At 39.0% G+C, this 23,884-nt stretch overlaps 1 protein-coding gene across 1 annotated transcript in view; it reads left to right on the top strand.

The window, feature by feature from the left end:
* kiaa1549l (KIAA1549 like) overlaps nt 1–23,884 on the top strand; it is a 66,523-nt gene that overhangs the window by 15,019 nt on the left and 27,620 nt on the right. Inside the window, exons 2-7 of the mRNA XM_023953517.1 lie at nt 13,857–14,222; nt 17,892–18,365; nt 18,449–18,564; nt 21,765–21,984; nt 22,424–22,557; nt 23,035–23,203. Of these exons, the coding sequence (XP_023809285.1) occupies nt 13,857–14,222; nt 17,892–18,365; nt 18,449–18,564; nt 21,765–21,984; nt 22,424–22,557; nt 23,035–23,203 (1,479 nt within the window). The remainder of the gene's footprint in view (nt 1–13,856; nt 14,223–17,891; nt 18,366–18,448; nt 18,565–21,764; nt 21,985–22,423; nt 22,558–23,034; nt 23,204–23,884) is intronic.

The raw sequence follows: 23,884 nt of genomic DNA, 5'->3' as shown, positions 1-23,884 counted from the left end.
CAATGTTAAAGTGCCTAGGATAGCACAAGGGTTATGTGAGAAGGCCCTGATTCAAAACCCAGCTGGGACCTTTCTGTGTGGACTTTGCATCGTCTCAAACATGCGTGGGTTTTCTCCAGGTGCTCTGGCTTCCTCCCACATTTCAAAAACATGCCTCATAGGATAATTGGTGACTCTAAAAATGTTCATAGGTGTTGATGTGTGTGTGACTGATTGCGTGGCTCTGCATCCTCTCCAGGGTGTACCCCACCTTCACCCAACAGTAGTTGAGACAGGCCCTGGTAATCCCATGACCCTGAAAGAGATGCACATGGATGGATGGATTGATGGGTTCCCATGTGGGTGAATCATTGGAGATTCAAACTGTACTTTGTGCCTACCAATTGGCACTTTCATAATGATGTTGAGTTGAAAGGAATGAACTGTGGTCATCTTTTCACTTCAGGCTTCATTTTTACTATTGAGAATTCAAACGATGATGCCAGAGATTACAGTGGTATGAGAAAGTTTGGGTACCCCTGATAATTTCCAAGATTTTTCTTCATAAATCATTGATTTTTTGGATCATCAATTTTTAGTTAAATATATCATATAGCAGATGAATACAGTGATATTTGAGAACTGAAATGAAGTTCATTGGGTTTAAAGAAACAATATTGTGCAATAATTACTTAAACAAAAATAGACAGTTAAGCAAGATATTCTATTTTGCTCAACTGTAGCCCTGTGACTACATATTTAGAGGGTTAGCTTCAATATCAGCTCAGGTCTTAAGAGGTTGTGAAGTAAGTTTCTGCTTTTCAATTTGTTTTTATTTGATGTTTTGCTATGGATAGGCTATTCTGAGCTTTAAATAGTATTGTCTTAATGAATACTAATGCCTGTCCTGATTGACCTTCTTACTGTTCTACTTTTATATTTTTGGCTTCTAAGGAAAGTTAGATTGTAAAAACAGTTTTAATTAAAAATCAAAACAAAACAAAAATATGAGGTTCCATTTGTGCCAAAAATCTGTTTTTGTGTCCACTGTCTATGTCTTTGGTCGTCCCACTTTGTCGTCAGGACTTAGCAACCGTTGCTACTGTCGATAGCTACTGTCGATAGCTACTGTCGATAGCTATTGTCGTTAGCTAGGGTGTTTGCTGCTGTCGTTAGCTACGACGTTTCCCCGTGTTTTGTCGTTAGATGTTCTCGTTTTTCAAATTTGCCAAAGTCGTCAGAAAAGTCCTTTGTAAGGCCGGTAAATTTTTTCCTGTACTACCACGGAACGAAAAAGAAATGTTTATCAAAGCAGACGTCAGGGTTAACCATGACAACACGTTTTTAAGATGAACTTTATTCTGATATTCCCTCAAACGCGTATTGCCAGAAAGGGGGGGGGGGGGGGGGATTGCATACAACGCTTGAAACGAAAACAAAGTGGCGCATTACCGCCACCACCTGATCTGGAGGCGAACTACTTCTATTTAACGCGGAGAATGACACATAATAAATATGAACATTTTACGAAGACTATTTATGAATGTGCTGTGTTCTGATCATGAAAAACGTGGTTGATTTATTAATAATAAAATTACAAACACATTGGTGTTGATTTAATGTATTTGTTCAGAAATAAACCCTCAAGTCATTAGTCCATGGCAATATTTATTTTTTTGCCGCTGAACGATTTACGGGGGCCTTGCAAGGAGGCCTTTAAAATATCTTTGATGAGTTACCTTCTCAAATTTTAGTGGGTCGAGTCACTAATTATGAATATAACAGTCGAAAACTGACTGGTTTTTGAGCTTTTCTTTTTAATCTATTTATGTGACCATGAGATGGCGCACTCGGGACCACATAAGGCTCTTATTAGCCCGTCTGATCCTCGTTTATCCATCAGATTTGTAACAACATATTTTATAAAGATCAGTCATTTTTCAAAATAATTTGAAATAATAGTTTCATCACAAGATTAAATTAAAGCCATACTCTAAATAACTTTAAACGGGAACGTGAAACCGTTGTACGCTGCACCCCCCCCCCCCCTTTCTGGCAGTGCGCGTTTGCAGGATTGTCAATAAAGGTTTTTTTTTTTTTAAAGTGTTTTGTTCCGTGATAATACGGGAAACAATTTATCGACCGTACAAAAGACTTCTCTGACGACCTTTGCAAAATTTGAAATACAGCAAGATCTAAGGACACGACATGGTGAAAGAACGTAGCAAACGACACTAGCAACGGTTGCTAAGGATCTTCCTGACGACATGGCGAGACGACGTAGCAAACGACACTAGCAACGGTTGCTAAGGATCTTCCTGACGCCGTAGTTAGACGACATGGGATAAGGACAATGACAAAGATAAAGTTTAAGGATAAAGCAAGCATATACATCACAAAGTTAATACAAAGTAATAATCAAAGAATCATGGGCATGCAGAAGATATTGCTTAGTAATACATAGACATGAACCAATGTAAAATGAACTCGTTCAATAGACATAGACAATGAGCCCAAAGCATAGACAGTGGACGCAAAAACACGATCAGTGGACATAGACAATGGACCAAAGACATAACAGTAGACGCAAAAACACATTTTGATATTTTTGGCACAAATGGAACCTCATACAAAAAACAGTATAACAATTTGACATGTGACTATAAACCTTTGTAACATGATTTTAGATCATGGCCACAGTGAAAAAAGGCTAAAAAAGAAGATAAAAACAGATGTGATGGTTTTTGCTACATGTCATCATCGAGTTTGCAAAAATAAAAGAGCCGTTAAGAGGATTTTTTAAATCTTACCTTTAAATCGGTTTCATGGAGTGTAATGTGTTTAATCCATCAATACTATTTAAAAAACTCTGACTTCAAAACCCCTCAAAATCCCACAAAAGCAAGTTACTTTGTGGATTGTTGATTTAGTGACCCCAGATTACAAAGCACAGAGACTTTATAACAGAGTTTGACATTTTGGGGCTTGACTTCAGTGTGAGTTACAGAGGGGATTCTGAAGGCTTAACAGGCTTATTCCACCTTGTTATCCTTCACGGTCCTCCCTCTTATGCCTCATGCTTCTTCAAGTGCCACCATAAGGAAATAGGAAATAAAAATCATCACAGCTCAAAGATTATCTCGGCCCCATTGGTTACAGTGTGTGAATCTTGGGGTTTGCTAATTTTATGCCCTTTTTTTTACTGCTTGTGAAATATGTTTGACTTTGTCAAAATTGTGTTCATTTAGTCAGGATTTTCTGTGCTTTCGTCTAAATGCCAGGAGGTATATACAGTATCATATAAAATGTACTTAAATAGATTGAGTTTAAGTATTAAAGTGACTATCAGACACTATCTAGATAAATTTGACAAAAACATTGCACAGGAGAAAAGTATTTTGCAACATTCACCACTACAACAAGTAACAAAATGTAATTAAAATTGTGGAGTTGTTGATTTAAATGATGTTATACTAATGCTAAAAAAACACTCTCTGGAGTTTTCTACTCATTGACACACATAAGTATACAATGACTGTAGATTTTTATAATCGAATTCTAAATGACAAAAATGAAGTTTGAATTGGAATGGGCAGTTTGACTACGGTTGGCCCACCTCAGCATCTTAACAAAAATGACTGATTGGATGGGACGTGTTATTGAGTCGGACAATAGGCCAACCCAACCACCAACCAAAAAAGAAGTACTCCAAACATTGCAGGAATTTGAGCTCTGATCAGATAAAGACTGATTTAACCCCAGCCCCTAGAAAACAAAGCATTAAAGATCTAAAAGCTCCATATAACCAGACAGCACAAATGTTTATAGATTTTCTAAAAGTTGATCTTCAGCTGTCTTTTGAAAAACCATCACGTTTGGTACTTTCGTGTTAAAGTTAAACTCAGGAACAAAGGTGGGGGCTATGTTCCACCTTGAAGGTGATTATTGCAAAATATAAAAGAGATGCGGTCAGCATTCTGTCATATCACAGGACGAGCTGTGAGTACCTCTGAAGTCTCTCTGAGGGCCCAATTAGATGTTCAGATGCGCAGTCCTGTAATCTCATCATCACAAGTGCAGAAGGCTGACCAAGGAGAACTTACCTGCTGAGATTTTATGCTCTTTTTAATGGCAGCTAGCAGCTAGCAGGACTCTAGTGCAAGGTTTGCGTAGAGATCAATATTCCTATTGCCCTTTTTCTTCTTTTTTTAGTGTTTGGTCTGTATTATATGAGGCTTGTTTGATTTACAGATGTTGCTTGCTTAAAGGAAAAATCAAACTTCTGCATTAACGTTTTTGTATTTTTACTGTTGAGTGATCCAATGAAAAAATGTCTTTTAAGACAATACCTTACCATTAAATATTTATAAATCACTTATTTCAACCTTGAATTGTTAAAGGAAGAACAACTTGTTGTAAAAGGGTTTTTTTTTAGAAGTAAGTGCACGTTTTGAGGATAGATGAAGTAATGGTTATCTAGATAATAGTTGGAAAATGTAAGTCTGATTGAGAGCAGGCGAACAAACAGACTTTCCAACCCAACTATAATACCTCCACCAGTTTTTACTAACATTTAGATTAGAGATTCATATTTTTACGGTTGGTTGTCTCCACATATAACATTCACGTTTTACTGAAGCAAAGGGGCATTCCTGAAATGGTGTCTGTAATTATACACATGAAAAAGTGTTGACATAATTCTTTTAATTAATTCTCACTTAGTTTCTCAAGATTATTACAATTTTTCAGAAGCTTCAATTTCATATAAAAAAAGTATTCTTCTTGACCTTAACAAGAATATAAGGGACTTTTTTTAAAAATTAAAAGTGCACGTGTTAAATAACAGCCTAATTAGCATTAAAGCTATGTACAGTGGAAGGACTTAGTTAATTTTTTTTTAGAATGTTATCAATCTACAGGGAAGCAATTCTTATTACAGGTGTTTTACATTTTGGAACTATCAAAAACTAGCACATGCATATGAAATAGTCATGGCAAACTCTTGACATACCAATTGACTTGTTTACTTCTGTCTTTGGTTTATTATAAAAATCAAAATCCAATTTTCCTTTTCTGAGTGGCCCATTTTCTAGAAGCTTTAACTACTGATTGGCTCCACTTTAGAAATTTTGGGAACAAGAGGAGTCTTAATGCTACTTTTGCTCTGGGCCCCCTCCTGTTTTAAAGTTCAGTGTGGCCTTTCCTTGACCAGATGAGTTCTAACTGTTTTAGTCAGACTGAAAAGGAGAGCACTACAATCTGTTGTGCATGCTTGAAGTTGCATTCCAATGCAATTGGGTCTACAATAGTCACTGTAAGTTAAGCAATGCTCAAAGGAGTTTGATTTTTGTGGTAGAAAAATCTCTGATTTTCACTCTTTTAGTGTAATGTTAACTATTTACATCATATCCTAAGGCTAAAAACTGAGGCAGAGTGCTGGAGACATGTTAACAGTAACAGTAAATGTTTTTTTTTTTCATTTTTAACTGCTTTGTCTCAGAAATTGTCAGGAAAATAAAGACCTCCAGCTGAGAAATGTCTATTCTAGATGGAAGCATTTATGTCTTACTTTGTTTTTAGTCTGATCAGCTGTTGTGTCATTTCTTGATGCCCTGATTTGACAGCCTGCCATGTCAAAAGGCTGCTGCAATGTCCTAGCCATTCATCGCCTCCAGCGTGCAGTGATACTCCCCCACATGCACCTATGCAGGCCTCCGTGAGCCCCTGCTTGCTTTGGATCAGTCTGCATCTGCTGCACCCACACTGTGTTTCTTCAAATCAATATTGTTTTATCAGGACGTTCCACAGGATAATAAACAATATTTCTGGGTATCAGTTTAGTCCTTCTTCTACGCCAGACTGGTTGACTTTACAGGTAAAAAGCCTTTACTAGTGCAATGTGTAATCATTATATTTAATTGGCGCAAATACAGCTTGGGTGAGTGAGTACGTCTACTCACCTTTGCTTTCATCTCCCCGTTTAGAGGTTGGCATTGCCTCGAGGCATGTTCCACGCGTGAAAGACAGTCTTTGCGGGTTTGTGATCACTTGTAGATCTGTACTGAGGCCTCTGACTTTTTGTTTTTCTGTCAGGCTATGAAGGATCCATTAGATCATTTCATCATCAAATGAGTATTTTACATTAAATTTGTTCTTGCATCGTGACATTTTTGTAGTAATTTGAATCAGCCCAACTCCCAGCTCTACTACAAAAATGATTCCATGTTGTTAAGGATATAATACCTCCCCAGGCCCACCGTGTTCAGAGGAATGAAGAAAGAAGAAAAATGTTATCTTTATTGAAATGATTTCCTCTACAAAAAAGGGTAATTTCCCCTTTGTAGCATCAATAAAGTTTTATTCTATTCTATTCTGTTCTTTTCTGTTCTGTTCTAAAGAAAATAGACCAAAAAGAAAGAAGGCAAATCTCTGTGTCTATGTTAAAATAGACAATCAAGAAAATCTATAAAGCAAGGACCATAGTCATCATCACTGTATAACTTGGTTCTTGAAGCTTTAACACAAAATCTCACATTAATCATCAACTCAGTAATCCAGCAATTTCATCTGGTTTGTTTACAAATCATGAAGAAGACTTTTTTAAATTTTAGGCCAACCCTTATAATGCTATGTAAGAAATTGTACCATAACTATTGTTTTTCTAACACAGATAATCGAAGAGGATCGAATCATCTGACTAATGCCATTCAAAATTAAAAGATAAACTCAAGCAATTTTACCTGAAAGTATCTAGAAAAAAGTCCGAAACGTCTTGTAAAGCTTGTCTTAAACAAGTTGGAAATACGAGTTACCTGTATAATTTTAACTTTAAGGATTTAACATTTGTTTCTGAATTAATAATAATAACAATAATCATAATGGATTGGGTTTTTCTGCACTTTTCCAGACACTCAAAGCGCTTACAGTGTGTCCATTATTCATTCCCTCCTCATTCATACTTGGTGATGGAAAGCTACTGATGTAGCCACAGCTGCCCTGGGACAGACTGACAGAGGCGTGGGTCTCAGTACGCGCCTACGGCCCCTCTGACCATTCATCCGTAATCATTTCTAATTTATAGCAGAACTAAAGTTGTTTTTTTCAGTTTGTATCTGTTTTGTTGTGAGCCTGAACTAGCACATATGCCATCTTCATTGGGAGAGTAGAGGCAGTGGAACCTTCCAAAAAAAACCTCGATAAAAGCACTGAATTTCACCACTTGGGTTTGTCATACTTAGCAGTGAATATAGGGACACTCAATGCGAACATTACTCTAATGTACCATATAGAGGTGGATATACAGGTGGAAATGATTGTTATATTTAGCCTGGAGAGCAGTCTACCTGCCATTTCATTATCCGGGCCCTGCCTCTGTGTGCCTGCTTGTGTAGCTACACTACTATTACTTCACCAAACAGGTTTTTGCTCAAATCTTCACGAGCACAACATTTTTTGTATGTGTTAAAACCTCTTACTCCAATAAAGTAGCACGAGCTGTGGAGAACAGCTACAAAAAAAAGTAATAGGAGCAGATAGCCTGCAGCACCAGAAGCAATGACTAGAGTGACCTGAGCTGCTTCAGGACAGGAGTTTGCATGCTGACTGAAGAACTGAGGCTGTACAGGCTGCACTTTTGTCTGAAGAGGGGGGGGAGACAGAGTGGGATGAAGAAAACAGAGGGATGACAGACAAAGATGTAGTAGCTTCCTCTGAGTCAGTGTTTGGTCAATGACATGTCCAGTTTGACATAGAACAAATAAATCTTAAATAGCTATCTTCCACAGCTTTTAGAATAAAAAATGAGGAGATAAAACTTTTATGATAAACAAAAAAATAAATAAATACACTGGTAATCTCTTTCAGCTGGTAATGACCCAGGTGGAACTGGTTCGGTTTGTTTGGGTTTCAGAACACTGCCGTAGATGGATGGAAAAATAAACCTGAGACCTTCTAACTTTTAAAAACTAAGTCCAGATGACAGCCCCTAAAGCTACTACTATGATGGAATCACCATGGATGAATGAGAGTCTTCATATTTTTACTCAAAGACTACTGGGGTCAGTTTGCAAAAAATAGCAATTTCCTATGTACTCCAATTAAAAAAAAAGTAACCTAAGATAAACACATTTTTACTACATGCTGCCATTTTCCACTCTTTCTATGTATGACAATTTCATTGGGGTAGTAGGGGGTTGCGAATGTGAGTGTGTTTTTTTTTTTTTAATCAGTAGTTTTGATTTTATTATGGGAGCCGGTTTAGCTCGTGCTGGTTTGCGGCGCCTTCCATCCGTGAAACCCAGGTTCGAATCCAGGCTGCTACCTGTTCCCTTCTCTACCTCTGTGCCGGTCCCAAGCCCGGTTGCTTTGAGAAGGTTGCGTCAGGAAGGGCATCCGGCGTAAAACAGTGCCAAGTTTTCCATGCGACTTGTTCGCTGTGGCGACCCCTGATGGGAAAAAGCCAAAAGAGAAACAACAACAGTTTTGATTTTATTAGAGCTCCAATTTAGGTATAAAAAGGGTCAGCAAACAGAACTTTATCCTGCCCAACAAGCCACTTTTGGCACATTGTAGAGGTGTGGAACAACAGAGATGGTTCATTCAGGGTGTATACAGTATGTCTGTAGTTTAATTCATCACAATCTGGATTCCCTAGCCTCATCTCAGAAGCATCTGACACGAGTTATACCTCTAATGTATTCAGTCAAAATTCTTTTCAACTTTTTGTCACAACATTGCCAGTTTCACCCCCATTTTTTAAGCTCTTTATTTAATTTGCCATGGCACCAATTGCACTAAAATTGAAGGTTTTTTCCTTGTTTTTCTTTCTTTATGTAAAAATGAATACTTTTCTTTTTGTAAGCATGTATTTTTACATTTACAATAGTAGCCCACATTTAAAGTGCAAATCATTCCAAGGATCATTCAATACACGGATAAAGAGGTTTCATCATGAATGTGCAATGAGACTTTTGTAAGGAAGGTGATGCAATGGATGCAATCATTCTGTTTCAGTTACATTTGTTGAAGTCAAGCTGATGCCTTTTAGAAAAGACATGAATTAGTAGTACCTTGCAACACGTCATATTCAACAAGAAAATTATATTTCCCTGATCTGACTTCATTCATCTCCACTATGTTGAACATCTCTTTTAAAAAAACATGGTCAAATCATTTTTTTCCAAAGCAAATGTTGTTAGAGTTGTGGCATGAAAATGACTCCAGCATCATTACTGTATTTTTATTTCTGCATTCAGTTGTTATTACTGCATAAACGAACTGAATTAGCATTCAGATAGTGAGCAAATCTCATTGTCATATATTTATATATTACTCGTCCAAAATATAAAAACAAGACTTGGAAAAAACAGGAACATTTTTAATTAAAAAGCTGTAAAATACAGTGTTTAAATAGTATTTAGAGTGGATGCTGATGTTGATGAGGATTACCCTAAGGTCACATTCACACTGGTAGATTAAATTCCCTCCAAGGTTTTTTGTCTGCTTCAAACAAGCAAAAACTGGTCTTAGTTCAGTTGAATGTATGTAAATTATGTAATTACAAGTGTCAGAAAAAACAATCACACAATGTAAAACTAAAGACGAGGGACTCACAAAAAAGTGGAAAAATGTCTGATTGTCCCATACTACCTACCATTTCCTTTTTCTTATTGTGTTTTGGATTCTGGAAATTACTTCTACGTTTTTGTTTTTTTTACAAATCAGGACAAGGTAGGCACTGGGGGACATTGCTGATTGGATGATGAAGATGTTTGTCTGTCGTTTCAACCAAAAGTTATTTGGCATGAAGCTATATTGGAAAAGATCAATCCAATAGTCTCATAGTACCTACCTTTTCAGTTTTCTTTTTGTGTTTTGCTTTTTAACATTTAATTTTGAATTCTTAAAATGACATTCTTTTTAAATGTAATTTTTTTTTTTTGTAATTGTGTTTTTATTGGTGATCCTAAATTGTCCCTTTAGGTGTGAGGGTTTCTGTCTGTATAGTAGCTGAAATAGGCCCCAGCAACCCACGTGACCCTGCAGTGGAAAAAGTAGATGGTGGATGGGTTGTGTCTGCTGCAGGGCCATGTTCCAGGCAGCTGCTGCATGCCTTTTCCTGCTCGTCTGTTTATAGAATCATATTAAAATAAAGGTCAGAATGAGCAATATTCTAACTCTAATCCATACTGCCAATTTAGCAGCCTTTGGCCAATTTGCATCCACCTTCTTCAACAATTCCAAAATTTCAGCAATGGTGCCCATAATGTGCAAAAAAGATGCACAATATTGTTTTTAATCAAACAGTAGTTCAAAGCAGTTTTATACACTGCTGCTTTGCATAAAGAGACAAAATGCGAGAAGAACTTTAAAGCAGCTCCTCAAAGCAACTCGACCAGACTTCACAAATAATTGTTTTCCTCCTAGGATACCATAAGGCTAAACAATGAATTATACTCTCTTGTTTACTGTTTTCTGTACACAAGAGAACAAAAACAGCTCAGAGCAAAAAGAGATTTAGTGTACAAAAAAGTGAAGCGGCAGAGGCCCCGCCAGTGTTGTGTCTGAGTCCTGGCGGCTCAAAGATACTGTCAGCTGCAGAGGGAGAAAAACTGTTGAAATGAGGTCTGTGGTTAGGGTTTCTGGATGTATATGATTCCAAGGAAAAGTAAAAATCCCCAAACTATCTTTATCTTCTTTTTTTTATTTCCAAAAAAAATGTATAGTTTAGCCTCTGAATGTACCCCTTGATACCTGAATTTATTTCCAGCTATAAAAGAAAAATTGCATTTATGTTTCTGTTTTCACGCAGATGCTAAATTAAGGTAATTTTGGAGCTAAAGCGTTTTGCCGCATTTTGCATCAATTGGCGTCAAGGGGTTAAAGCAGGTGGGATGCATTGAGGGTTGGTACAATTTTATCAGCCTATCCAAACAAAATAGGGTTTTAGTGCAAAAAGAGAGTTTATTCACAACCTTTTTTTTTAAAACCAACAAGAACATAACACGCCCATAGGCAATTGTGAATACTGCTTTAGGTGTATCTAGATCTTTAATAACCGTTCAGGTTTAATTTTGACAGCAGGCTTTCTGCTGGCTTTATCTTTTGGGTGTCCAACCTAAATTTATGCTGCTGATCCAGGAGAATCAAGCAAAACCTAAGATCCTGCTCCATAAAGCAGATAAGATGAGACGGTTTTTGCATTTCTTTTATTTTAGTTTTATCTCATAGCTGAGCAAACGGATTTACAGCAAAGATGAACAGTAGCAATGTTAGTCTTCCTTCAGTCCCTCTACAGTAAAGTAAAAACATTCTTTCAGTATTACCTCTAAGAGTGAAGCCTGTCAGTGAGAAAGCGGTTTTGCAGGAAATGACCTACTACACTCTTGAAGCAAATTGCATTTTTTGTTTCAGAATAACCTCTAGTTCAACAAATTTCTCACTTTTCCCAACCCACCCTTTTACCATCTCTCTTTTCTTCTTATTTGCTCAGCCTGTCCTGTGTTGTGTGTGGAAATCCTCCCATATGCTCTGCTCCATCAGAGCAGGTGGCAAACCGTAGGTGAAACCAACACCTTTGCTTGTGCTCACATCCAACCCTTGAAGCCAAATTCATGCTGCCACTGGGTTCTCTAATCAACTGTGGAAGTTCTTGCTGAGCTTTCTGTTCTTATAACAGAACTCTCATTTTGTTTAGGTTTAAAATCGGTTGTGAATGGAGGGATGTAATTCTGTCTCCACAGCTCTTTGCGATGGATTAAAATTAACAGTCGTCACACTTAAGCTGTAGTGATTTATTGAGGAGAAGGAATTAACTGGAATCATAAATACAGCGTGAAGAAATGAACACTGACAGAAATCCAGCAGTTCAGTCTCTTTAAATCAAATTATTAAAAAAAAATTAATCCAATCTATAAAAAGTGACATTATAATTTTATTAAGGTTGCATTAGAATAGGTAATGTTGCCGTTTACCTAAATTTGCACTTATAATAGTTTGTGCACAAAGCCAAAAGGATCCATGCATTTTCTCCTTTCGGTAGGACAACTTGGATAGTTACCAGAACTGTGCAGATTCTCCTCCATTGTACTTTAAGCATGGAGCCTGAGAGATCTGAGCGTCTTCTGTGCCTCTGTCTTCTTGAACAAGATGCTGCAGAATGTTCCACAGAAGTTTCCTACTGACGTCCCTCAAAGACTGACGGTCTTACTTGAGTGAAATGTGCTGCAACTTTACTGAGGAATCACACTGTGAGGGTGGGAGATGTGACAGGACTGTTAAGCTTTATAAATGGATGAAAGAGCCCTTATGTGGATGAGGCGAGGCTATTCCCTCTGTATATCTGGGTGATGGCAGCTGCTCCCAACATGTGTCAGTGTTGTGCACACAGCTGTTAACTGGGAAATAGTTCTTCCTCTTTGAAAGATTTTTTTTTTTTTTCTGCAGAATACATAAATATGAATGCTTTAATCACAATATTAGCAGTTGTTCCTTATAGTCTTTTTTTCTTGGGCTTCTATTGATGAGCAGTTTTTTTGAGTGTGTCACTGAGTACACAAAAACACAAGTAAAGCCTTTTTATTTGAACACCCCAAAACAGGCATGTCCAAAGTTCAGCCTGAGGGCCAAATGTGGCCCATGTTCAAATTTCCACTGGCCCACAGGCTTCTTTCATAAAATTATATGCGTCCCCCAGCACTTTCTACTTATTTTGAATATGTCAACTGTAAACACAAAAAAGAAACTTAACAGTTAAACCCACTGATTTCAAGACAAGTGGAAATTGGCACATTTTTTCAGTGAAATGTGAACACATTTGTCTTTCAAATATAACAAGAGACTGTGGCTGTTTTCAAGGAATTCAATATCTAGAGGTACTACTAAATCAGACTTGCTAACCATGCCAAGCTAATTGGGAATGAACGGTGCAAAAAATTGACAGTAACTTAGGTAAAAACATATTTGCATGTAATTCTTTTCCATAGCAAGAAATGAAAAGTGGCATAGTTCGGAAAAAAAGTTCATTAAATTGTTCACTTGCAATTAATATTATTAAAATAGTTAAAAGAATGTCAGCCCAAATGGTTGGCCCTCAAACATTTCCACTTCTCCAAATCTAGCCCTCTTTGCTAAAAGTTTGGACACCCTGCCCTAGACTTAAAGAGGAGGTCTGTTCCAGTTGTCCAAGAGATACATCACTGTTTGATCTAACATTGCAGATCAGAAATAATGAGAGTTAGTTCTGTAAAAAATATTTTTTGTCAACCAGGTCATTTAAACAATTGCTTATAGAATGATAGATTATCAAAAATATTTTGTGGCTTAATAAGATAGTTGTAAAAATGCCTCTATCCCACCCAGAGCTCTGTCCTGAGTAGTTTTTTTTCTATTTTTTTGTGTAAAACTGTGAGATGTTGGACAAAAAAACTAAAAACATCTTTAGTTTCTAGCAGGATTTGTGTGTAGCAAAGAAGTGATGTCGGACTAAAAGCCAACACTTATTTTTAAAGTCTTCTTAGAAAAAAGACCAAAATGACAGGAGCCAGAGGCAGACAAGAACTGCTCGGAAAATGTTTTACATCAAATCGTTTTTTGGGGGATTTCTGGATAATGAGGTTCATTTGATCAACTAAACACTAAACCTATTAAACCTACAACCTGTTGACTGGAATTAGAAATCACTGGGTATTCCAGGATTGTACCGTATACATTTTTAACACAATCATTTCTAACATTTATTGGAAAGAAGCTACTGTGGGACCAGACTTTGAGCTAAACGTGTGGATCTTCTTGTACTTTCAGAAGAATAACCTGTTTTTTACTGTTGAAAAAGTAATAAAATGTAATTATTTTCTCTGTTTCCTTCTGTTCTCTAATAGAAAAGTTCACCTCCGATGCCTCTGGCTCCTCACCTTTACACAGGGACCCAGCATTCCCAGATTCTCCTGCTCACTCGGTGGCTGAGCTGCCACCAGAGGAGGTGCCTTTCCGAATCGTCCATTCAGATGGAGAGTCAAAAACTGAGGGAGAAGGTTTGTCTGGACGACCTGCTTTTTCCTCTGTCCTAACCGTGATGGCAGGAACCGTCAAGTATCCAACAAGTCTTGATCAAACTGGAACGTTGCCGACCATCAGCAGGGAGGAGATCCACACTACCCAATGGCCTTCATGGAACTCCAGCCGACACTCTGTCTCATCCTCCACATTGTCATTTTTGAGCGACAGGATCCTCCAAGCCAGCTCAGGTGTGTGTTTTTTTTTAGGTGTCTGAAAAACACACCATTTAAACTCAAGGCTCAGCCGTCTCCAAGCCACCAGCTTTGTCATTAATGGATAGGAAGAAGGTTCTCTCATCACTTCCAGTTTTATTGTTGATCTGTGTCACCCCTTTAGTTTCATCCATGTCCTCTGTGTCATTGGTGATTTTTCTTTCACTTCGTATGTGTTTTTTTCTGTTAAGAGGATAAAAAAAGACGCTCTTCTGTGTCTAGCTCTGCTGCTCAGATAAAGACAACACATTATTACCAGCAACGCCGAAGGGTTGGACAGACAGAGTAACAATTTTAAAACCCACCTCTCATTCAGCCCATGACCTACATTCAGTTGTAAAAGGAATGCAATATGCCACGAGCAAACTATCCGACTTTCCAAGTGCAGTCAATAATGGAAAGAGAGAAAGAAACTCCCTGGACTCATCCATGGTTAAAATCTTTGGAAGTACAATTGTAACTCATACAGCAGAAACCAACATGGGCTGAGCAGACTCCGAAAAAATTAATTAAATAGTTTATACAGATGAACTTAAAATTCAGAACACACATGAAGTCTGTATCAGCCAGCAACTCTGAAATTAGCCCCTTAATATTCTCCAATCAAGTGAGTCAAACTGTTCAGAGTCAGCAGGGAATCCCAGACTCCCACATCAGCGTTGCTGTCTGCCCACGCCAAAGGCTATTTGGTTTCTAGTCATGTCACACAGCAGATGTTACACCCAACAGCTTACATCAAGAAGGAAGAGAAGACAGCAGTAGATCCTCACACATTTAGTCCCAAAACTGTTGCAGGAGTGTTGCAACTTACTTCATCTTTAGATCCTTAACACCAGCGATGACCTTCCCACATGAACCCGTCCCCCCAAACACATTTAAAAAAAAAAGGTTTTCTCCAGACCTCAGCAGATCAGTCGTCTCTTTCGTGAACTGAAACTGCCACTATCACGTTCCCATTCTGGCAGAGCATCCCCTGAGTGTGCATCTGATCCTGGTGATTTACTGATGGCAGTGGGTCACAGCAGTCCAAGACTTCCTGCCATCAAAATGAATCATAACCAGGGAGAGACGTATCAAGAGCACAGCTCAGATCTGCTTCCACTCACTTGCGGCTGAATAACTCACTTTCAGCACAAGTTTATGAGCAATTTATTCCACAGTTCAAGCAACATGGTGGAAGCAACCATGTCCACAACAAGTTACTAAGCACTGTTTACAAATGAGTTAATTAGTCTCGTTTGTTTTTCACTGGTACAACTCCCAAAAACGCACAGTTTCTGCCTGACCGCAGGATGACATCGCCTTCAGAGCATTTTTAAAGTATAGGACATATAAAAGTAATTGACTCTTGACTCAGCTGGCATACCTTTGTCTCTATGACAGTCAAAGTCACAGTGGAACAGAAGTTTCCAGTGAGATCTGAAATAGAGGAACTCAATTCAGTTTTCCAAAAAGCCAACAAGATGTTTAATTAGTTTGCTCTTCAGGAACTTTCCTCAGCTTTAGAAAAGCAGAAAAGAAAGCAATATTCTTATTGAATTGAAACACCTGCTCATATGACGCAAGTCTAAGGAGTATTCCCTCAAAAATGCTACTACAGTGATGTTGCTGCTTTCTTGAATGGAAACGATGAGTCTTATCTGATTACAGAATCATCATTTCACAAGACAAGTATTCCACTGGGGCATCCTACAACACACCTCTTGACTTTTATGACTTCAAAAGATTTCTGCATGCTGAAGAAAAGCTCTGATAAAAAAGTCTGTAACTTTTGATGTGTCTCATTGAAAAGCATCTCCACATAAAAGATGAAGAAACATTTGCAGGTTATTATGAGCAGTCTTCTTTACCCACTCCGTCAGAAATGACCAGCAGACACTCCCCATTAGTGCAACAGATCAACAGAGTGGAAAGTCATTTTTTTACACAAAAAAGCGATTGTGCCCAGTGCTTCCTCGGCTGAATCCACTACTTTAACTGTTGGAAATGGCAGAGTGCTATTTTCAGCTTTGGCACGAAGCTAATGGCACTATAAACAAAGTGGAGAGCCACCAAGCCGTTGCCTCTTCAAAGCCATTCTTTTAAATCTAAAAATCCATTTACTGGCTTTGACAAGGTAAAATTCAATTCAGCAACATATGGCTCATCATGTCAACATCAAAAACTGGAAGACAGACAAGAACACAAGGTTGAAGTAATAAATTGAAATGATTCAACAGCTGTCACCAATGACCTATTTCCAGTTTATCCAAATGTTGGAGAGTATCCATCACTCATCAGTAACATTAGACTATGAAAAAAAGGGTTGGAATTTCACTTCTGATTTTCTCTGATCTGCTATTATGGTAAAAGTGCGGTCAGAAGTCGTCATTAACAATGCTGCTGTACCAGCTTGCCGTTAAGATGGATCTCTCTGTGTTTCTTACATGACTTTCTGACTCTTAGCCATTCGTTTATTTAGCACATGAATAGCATCATGACATAAGATAAGATAAAACAGAAAATAAACTACAACAATAACATTGAAAAGAACTGTAAAGTGTGGTTCTTGACCGGAGAAACGTAGCTTGCCATCTCTCGGTGGGTGGAGTATCCTTACCCCAGGTGGAGGAGTTTAAATATCTGGGGGTCCTGTTCACGAGTGAGGGAAGACCGGAGCGTGAGATTGACAGGCGAATCGGAGCGGTGTCCGTAGTTATGCGGTCGCTGTATTGGTCCGATGTGGTGTAGAGAGAGCTGAGCCGAAAAGCAACGCTCTCAATTTACCCGTCGATCTTCGTTCCAATACTCACCTATGGTCATGAGCTATGGGTCATGACCGAAAGAACGGGGTCCCGAATACAAGCGGCTGAAATGAGCTTCCTCCGTAGGGTGGCGGGGCGCTCCCTTAGAGATAGGGTGAGAAGCTCGGCCACCCGCGGAGAGCTCGGAGTTGAACCGCTTCTCCTCCACATCGAAAGGAGCCAGTTGAGGTGGCTCGGGCATCTAGTCCGGATGCCTCCTGGACGCCTCCCTGGAGAGGTGTTCCAGGCATGTCCCACTGGGCGGAGGCCCCGGGGAAGACCCAGGACCCGCTGGAGAGACTACGTCTCTCGGCTGGCCTGGGAACGCCTCGGGGTCCCCCCAGAGGAGCTGGAGGAAGTGGCTGGGGCGAGGGAAGTCTGGGCATCTCTGCTTAGACTGCTGCCCCTGCGACCCGGTCCCGGATAAGCGGAGGAAGATGGATGGATGGATGGATGTAAAGTGTGCAGGGAGTTGGAAGAAGCCATAAAGGCTTACATCTTCATACGATTCTTGCTTTTCTGTGAAACAGAACAGGCCCTCCCTGACCAGGGTTTAGTTTTACTGATCCTGCACGTGGCATTGCTGCAACTCTTTTAGCTCAAAGCAGAAACAAAAACAGATCTAAACAATTCCTACATCTTTTTTTTCCCATTTTTCCTCTCTTTTTTCCCTATTTTCTTCATCTTACCAATCATGCACAAAACCCACGGTCATGGAGTCATTTATTGTCTCTATTATCAGCTGAGACGTTGTTGACAAAACCGTCATGAAGCGAAGTTGTCTCTTTTAAAACCTTGTTCACATCTCCAGTGTTGGATTCTGCTTGTTTACAAGGGTTGACTGAAGCGTTTGTTCTTGCAGAGGCAGAAGTGGATGAGTTAACAGCTGCAACGTCTAAATTGGTTGTACTCACTTTCCCCAAAGAAAAGGAGGCCAGTCTGGCCCCCTCGCAGTCAGACAGCATTACTCTGTCTGCTGGGTCCACTGAGGGGGCATCTCAGGTATCTCCACTGACCCCTCAGCAGAACACCACAACAGCTTCTGCAAAGATTTCAACCATAGCAGCAGCTTCAACAGCAGCACACCATTCAACTACGATGCCTTCTCTAAGGGTCACAACCCAATCAACAACCACAACCACATCACAGCCTACACCAACGACCAGAAGAACAGCCCAAACCAGAACTCAGTCCAGCAGGAGAACATTCACACCGCCTATTTTAAGAACAAGCCCCCCAAGGGGGAGCACCACTATCTTCATCTCACCATTTACCACCACCACAGAAGCTCCACCACGGCAGTGCAACATCACAGAGAGAATGTGGGTGAAAACAGGTAAATGCCATTTTCTTGATGTTTAGAAAGAAAATTGCTCCTTGGATATTTTTGTCGGCTGCCTAACTTTTTGTTTGTCATAGTTGTTTCCATCTATGTGAGGAGAAACAGACTGGATAGCATTCAGAGGCAGAACTTACGAAGGGGGCTGAGTCAAGGTCTGAGGAAAGCTCTGAATGACACATCTGCCCAAGCACAGGTTAGATTGCAATTTCAATTTTTAATCAGAATAATCCTGTTTCTTTTTCTTCTGCTGTGCTTTTACTTACAGCCACGTTGTCTGTTATATGTTTTCATGTTTCATTCATGTATTTAAAGCTAGTAAAAATAGAGTTCTTATAAAATTGGTGCTTCTTATGTGCTATAAAACTCAGTATATTGAAAAATGTCATCAAACTAAACTGCATTTTACAGTATAAGTAGTCTTAACCCATCAAATGGCATATCTTTCTTTGTTTGGATGATATCTACTGAAACTTCCAAGGCACCCGCAGCGCTCACCCTCTATCTTAATCCACTGCTATGATTTCTTGATCCTGTGACATGACAAAGATTTAATCAGATGCTGTTACACTGTGATGGTTTTGGATGGAGGAGAACTTAAATAGGCCTAAAGAGCAGAGAGCCAGAGTATCTGAAATGGGTGTGTCAGAGATTTGTGGGTCAAAGAGGTTGAACACAAACAAACCACATGTCCCTGTTAAAAAAGCATTTTTTTTTGAGTCTTAGTCTGATAAATGTTGATTTAATTAAACTTGAATGAGCCTTTCCTTGGAAAATGAACAACGATTAACCAAATCCATAAATGGATTTTTTTCTTTACAAGTCATTTGTGTCTTTATTAGGGGAAAACTTTCCTTTGGGTTGTTTTAGTGTAAGAATTCATTATTTTATTGTTTAGTTTAAATCACTAGGTATGTTAAATCTATTTTTTATTTTCATGGCCAAACACATTTTAAATAGAAAAACAGATCAATATTTAATCTTGTAAATTTGTAAACTGATTTAAAATTGAATCATTTCAGTTTTTATTTTTGTTTTTACCCTGCCTTGGTCCTAATGTCCATTATCTTACATATTTTGATTTAATTTTCAAACCCAAATAAAAATGTGATAAAAATAATTTATGAGTACATATGTGTATAGTCCTTAAATTTGCTTTCAGCAGAAAGATGGATGTTTGTCTTTCTACCAAGGAGTTTCTTTTTTGCTATGTGAGAACATAAGGACTAATATAGAAATTGGGTTGATTCTCTGTGTCCCAGAAGGCAAGGCATGGTGTCACATATTTGAAGAACTGTGCTAACAGCAAAAAAAAGACATTAAGACTTAAGCAAAGATTAAAGTGGATTACGAGAGAAGCACGTGTTCACAATCAGTGTCGGCACAAATCATTGCACAGCACAACAATGGACTCTTCCATTTTATGTCAATAATGACAATAATTTTAGTTGGAAGGCTTTCTCAGCATTTTCCTAGCAAATCCTGTGCACAAATAATGTTTTTGTTTTTTATCTAGTCATTTGTGGAACATGTTGCTACGTCATAAGGAACTATCTCTGATTTTGAACCGATCACTAATCCAAATAATGCAGAATCACTTTTTTATGCAGCAACATGTCTGCACATACTCTGAATGGGTAAAAAATGATATCAGGTGCTGATGTAGGAGACTCTGGTGGGTTGCAGTTTGTGTGTGCGCAGTTTTGTAAATTGTCTTGTCGTGTTGTATTTCTTGTTGTTGAGGTATGTAAAGGCTGGAGTGTTTGCCCTACACATGCGAAGGTCAGAGCAGGTCTCATATTTTCCCTCTGCCTCTCTCTGCAGTCTTGAAGGGACTTTTGCTTCAGTCAGTGCGTATAAGTTTCCTTTTGTGGCCCTCCTTTATCCTCCAATGGAAAGTACGCTTTTGGCTGCGGAAACTGCCTCTGTGTTTAATTGTAGGTTCCGAATGGTTGGGAGGAGATGAATGTGTCATGTCGATGAAAAAAAAAAAGATAAGAATTAGACAGGAAGAAATGAACCATAAGATTTGAACATTAAAAACAGTAACAATCAACTAGATGTGTGGTTTGCACACAGATCATTTTACCCAAAGAAAACCTTTTGAATGCCACCTCTGACATCTGTTAACGTGCCGAAATTCCACCACACACTGAGTTAATAGGAGAGTTGGAAACAAAGTCTCTTAATGAGACCTTCACGTGGGTGAAACCCGAGAGGATGAGACGATAATAAAGGTCTTCATGGAGGAAGTAACAAGGCTGAATTGTGCTGAGATAACGCCATGATTTTGAGCCACTTCACAGCTTGCAGTTTTTCCAGCCTTTGCTATCGCAGGCTTTTGCCTGGGTTTATGTAACAGATCCTAATGGTTTTGCGTCTCCTGCAGAGACAGCTAGATCTGATGTCGTTCTTTTTTCAGTCTAGAGGTCAGTTAAGTCAGTCTTGTTAGGAATGACATAAGTTCCATTGTCAGAACACACAGAGCAGAACGCATCAAGGAGATTGTGATACTTGACCTCATCCCTTAAGACCTCTCTGTCCAAGAATCCTCTTTGTAACACTTTTTTGACATATTATTTTCCCTTTCTCCCTTTTAAAACATATATTTTTCCTCACTGTTTCCTTCAGTATTCCACTGTTCCCCATTGATGTATTTTGGCTAATTTTTGTTACAATGATTTTAGATCAATTTAGTTGGATCAGTAGGCTAACAATGTCCAATCCCATGAAGATGAAGCCGTCACGTTGCTCAATATACCTTTTGGTCCCACATGGTTTATAAAATATATGTTTTGTAGTAAAATTTTCATGAAACTCACAACATCAGTGCTTGGAAAAGTGTTCAAAGAGGCTGCTTATAATAACTCATGTAAATAAAGGTATAGATCTATGTTTTTGTCTGCCATTTCTTGGTTCTTTCATTCTTTGTGACAGTGGCTCAGGAGTTTGAGCAGGTCGTCCAATGATTGAAGGGTCCCCGCTCCCCCCAGTCAACTGTCATTGTGTCTTTGGGCAAGACACTGGTGTGTGAATGCGTATGAATGTCCCGGTGATGGTCAGAAGGACCGTAGGCGCGAACTGGCAGCCACGCCTCTACCATCACCAAGTATGAATGAGGAGTGAATGAATAATGGACACATTGTAAGTGCTTTGGGTGTCTGAAAAAGCACAGATAAATCTAATCCATTATTATTATTATTATTTGTGACAGATGTATCCCATTATTATGGATTTGGGGTAGCATTACTGTAAATAGTTGGCAAATCAAATACCAGTCAGCTTGAATGGGAGTTTCTCCTAAACTTTGCCTTTCATGAATGTAGTTTATGATGTTTGATGCATTTACAGAATTACTTCTGAGAAAAGTCTTTTTTCCCCCCTCTCATTTCTCAGGTGGAGACTGTTTTTGGGTCTCCCAACATGACTGTGGCTTACCACGTCACTGGAGGAGATATAGTTTATCCTCCTTCTGTAGTGATGGAAGGCTTGAAATCTTATGGCCGTGACAAGCTGATTGCAGACTTGCGACAGTACCTCCCCATGGTAACAGCCCTGCCCCTCCCTGTTGGATTGTGGAGACAGAGCCCTGCCACTGGCTTCCAGCTGAAAACAGGTCAGCCGGTGCTCAGTCAGGATGAAAACAAATAAATAAGTCACAAATCAGGCTGCGACTTTCATTATTTGTTACTGTTGTGACTGTGCCCGACTAAGGAGAGTGTAAAATTTTAGTGTCACTTTATAAGAAACTGGAAAAAAACATGAATTGTACATTCATCAATTGATTCAACTACACCACTGCTTGCTCATCTCACTCTTACCCCCATTATTTAATGAATGGTCATGGGGTTAAACCATTTTTATGGATCTTATTACTTAGAATGTGTTTTTGAATTAGCTTCTGTTTGTTATGTACTTAATTTGTAGATCACTTTTTTTAAAGCATCTACTAAATGATTAAATATTGATGTAGACTGAAAGATTGGAGCATCAAGAAAAGTCTGCCAGTATTTTTTTTAAACTAATTTGCAGGTCTTTGACTGTTTGTGTTACAGTTTTGCAGTTTGTTGGTTCGGGTGATAACCCTCGATCCTGTCGCTTCTCTCAAATGATGGAGCAGAGGCTGGAGAAGGTGTTTTCTGAGGCTCAGACCAAAATGTTCAATGGTAAAAGCAAACTCTCAGTTCAGGTAATGTGGTGAAACACTTTCGCTTCAATTGATGCTTACATGGCTATTTCTAATTAAAACACTGCATATTTGACAGAACTATAGCTTAAATTGCCCTAATTGGGAAATGTAAAGTTAAACAGTTTTGCCTTTCTTTGACATTCTTGGTAACAGGTTCCTAAATTAACATGAGAGTCTGAAACAGATGTAAATTGTGTGCAGTGTTTGTTAAATTGTGCTGCAGTGTTTGTGGAGGTGTGCCCTTTCTAAGAGCTTTTCTGAGATGAAAACTAATTACACCAGAGAAGCAATGATTGTATTATTTCAATAAGCTGCCACATTAAAGGGAAGCTTATTTTAAAGCCTAACTGATATGGTTATGCATGCATGTGAAAACTATGCAGCAATAATTTGGTCAGAGTACCAAGCGTTTTAGTCTTTTTCCATGCGTGTCTTGCTCTCTTCCTCTTTCTGAACCAAACACTTTTCCTCTTTCAGATGATGAGTGTCTCTCAGGCAGCAGGATCTCCTGCTGTGTCATTGGTCTATGCTATAAGGAATGGGACTGTTCATCTCAACGGGACTGTTGCCTCTTATCTTCTTGGTCAGCTGTCAGCTGAGCTGGTGGGCTACTTCCTTTTCTATCCGCCACTCATCATTGCTGAACGTAAGTTGCATTTTATTTTGAAGAAAAAGACACAGATCAGGCAATTATCATTAAGACATCTACACCAGTGTACTGATAACTAATTTTTGACAAATATGACCTGGATCAACTGCCAATATATCAGTTTTTTTTTTGTTTCATTCACAATTTAATCAGATTTCTACAGTGGCGCTGAAAAGGTAAATCACACCAAAAATTCACTTGATTCGAAAACATATCAAAGATCACAACGACAATCAAAAAAGGAAAACAATTAATAAAAAAACACTACATTTTAGATATCAAAACCAGAAAACACAATTAAAATGTGAAACAAATTACATCCCCTTAGTACAAACCCCCCTTTCTCCTCAAAATATACATTCCAACATAAACACACACACATGCACAGACACGCCCTCACAAATACACGCATTTCACAAGGAAGGTGGGACGTAGGACCATCTGTCCCCTACCCCATCCCTGGTAGGGGGTACTGGGCCCTTGGCAACGGTGGCCGTGTTTGGGTGCTGGCTTCCTGGACCCGGCGGCCCTCTCTCCACGCAGGGAGAGGGATCCCTGAGCTTTCTGGCAAGACCAAGAGCCGGGGATCACATCCCGCCTGAGCTGGGGGGTGTCCGTGTCCCTGTGGTGTGGGTTCTGGTCCTTGCCCCTGAGCGCTGGGCCTCGCCAAATTTCCAA

Source organism: Oryzias latipes, chromosome 3 (genome assembly GCF_002234675.1).
Source record: "Oryzias latipes chromosome 3, ASM223467v1".
NCBI classification, from domain to species: Eukaryota; Metazoa; Chordata; class Actinopteri; order Beloniformes; family Adrianichthyidae; genus Oryzias; species Oryzias latipes.
This window is presented reverse-complemented; position numbering and strand designations above follow the sequence as displayed.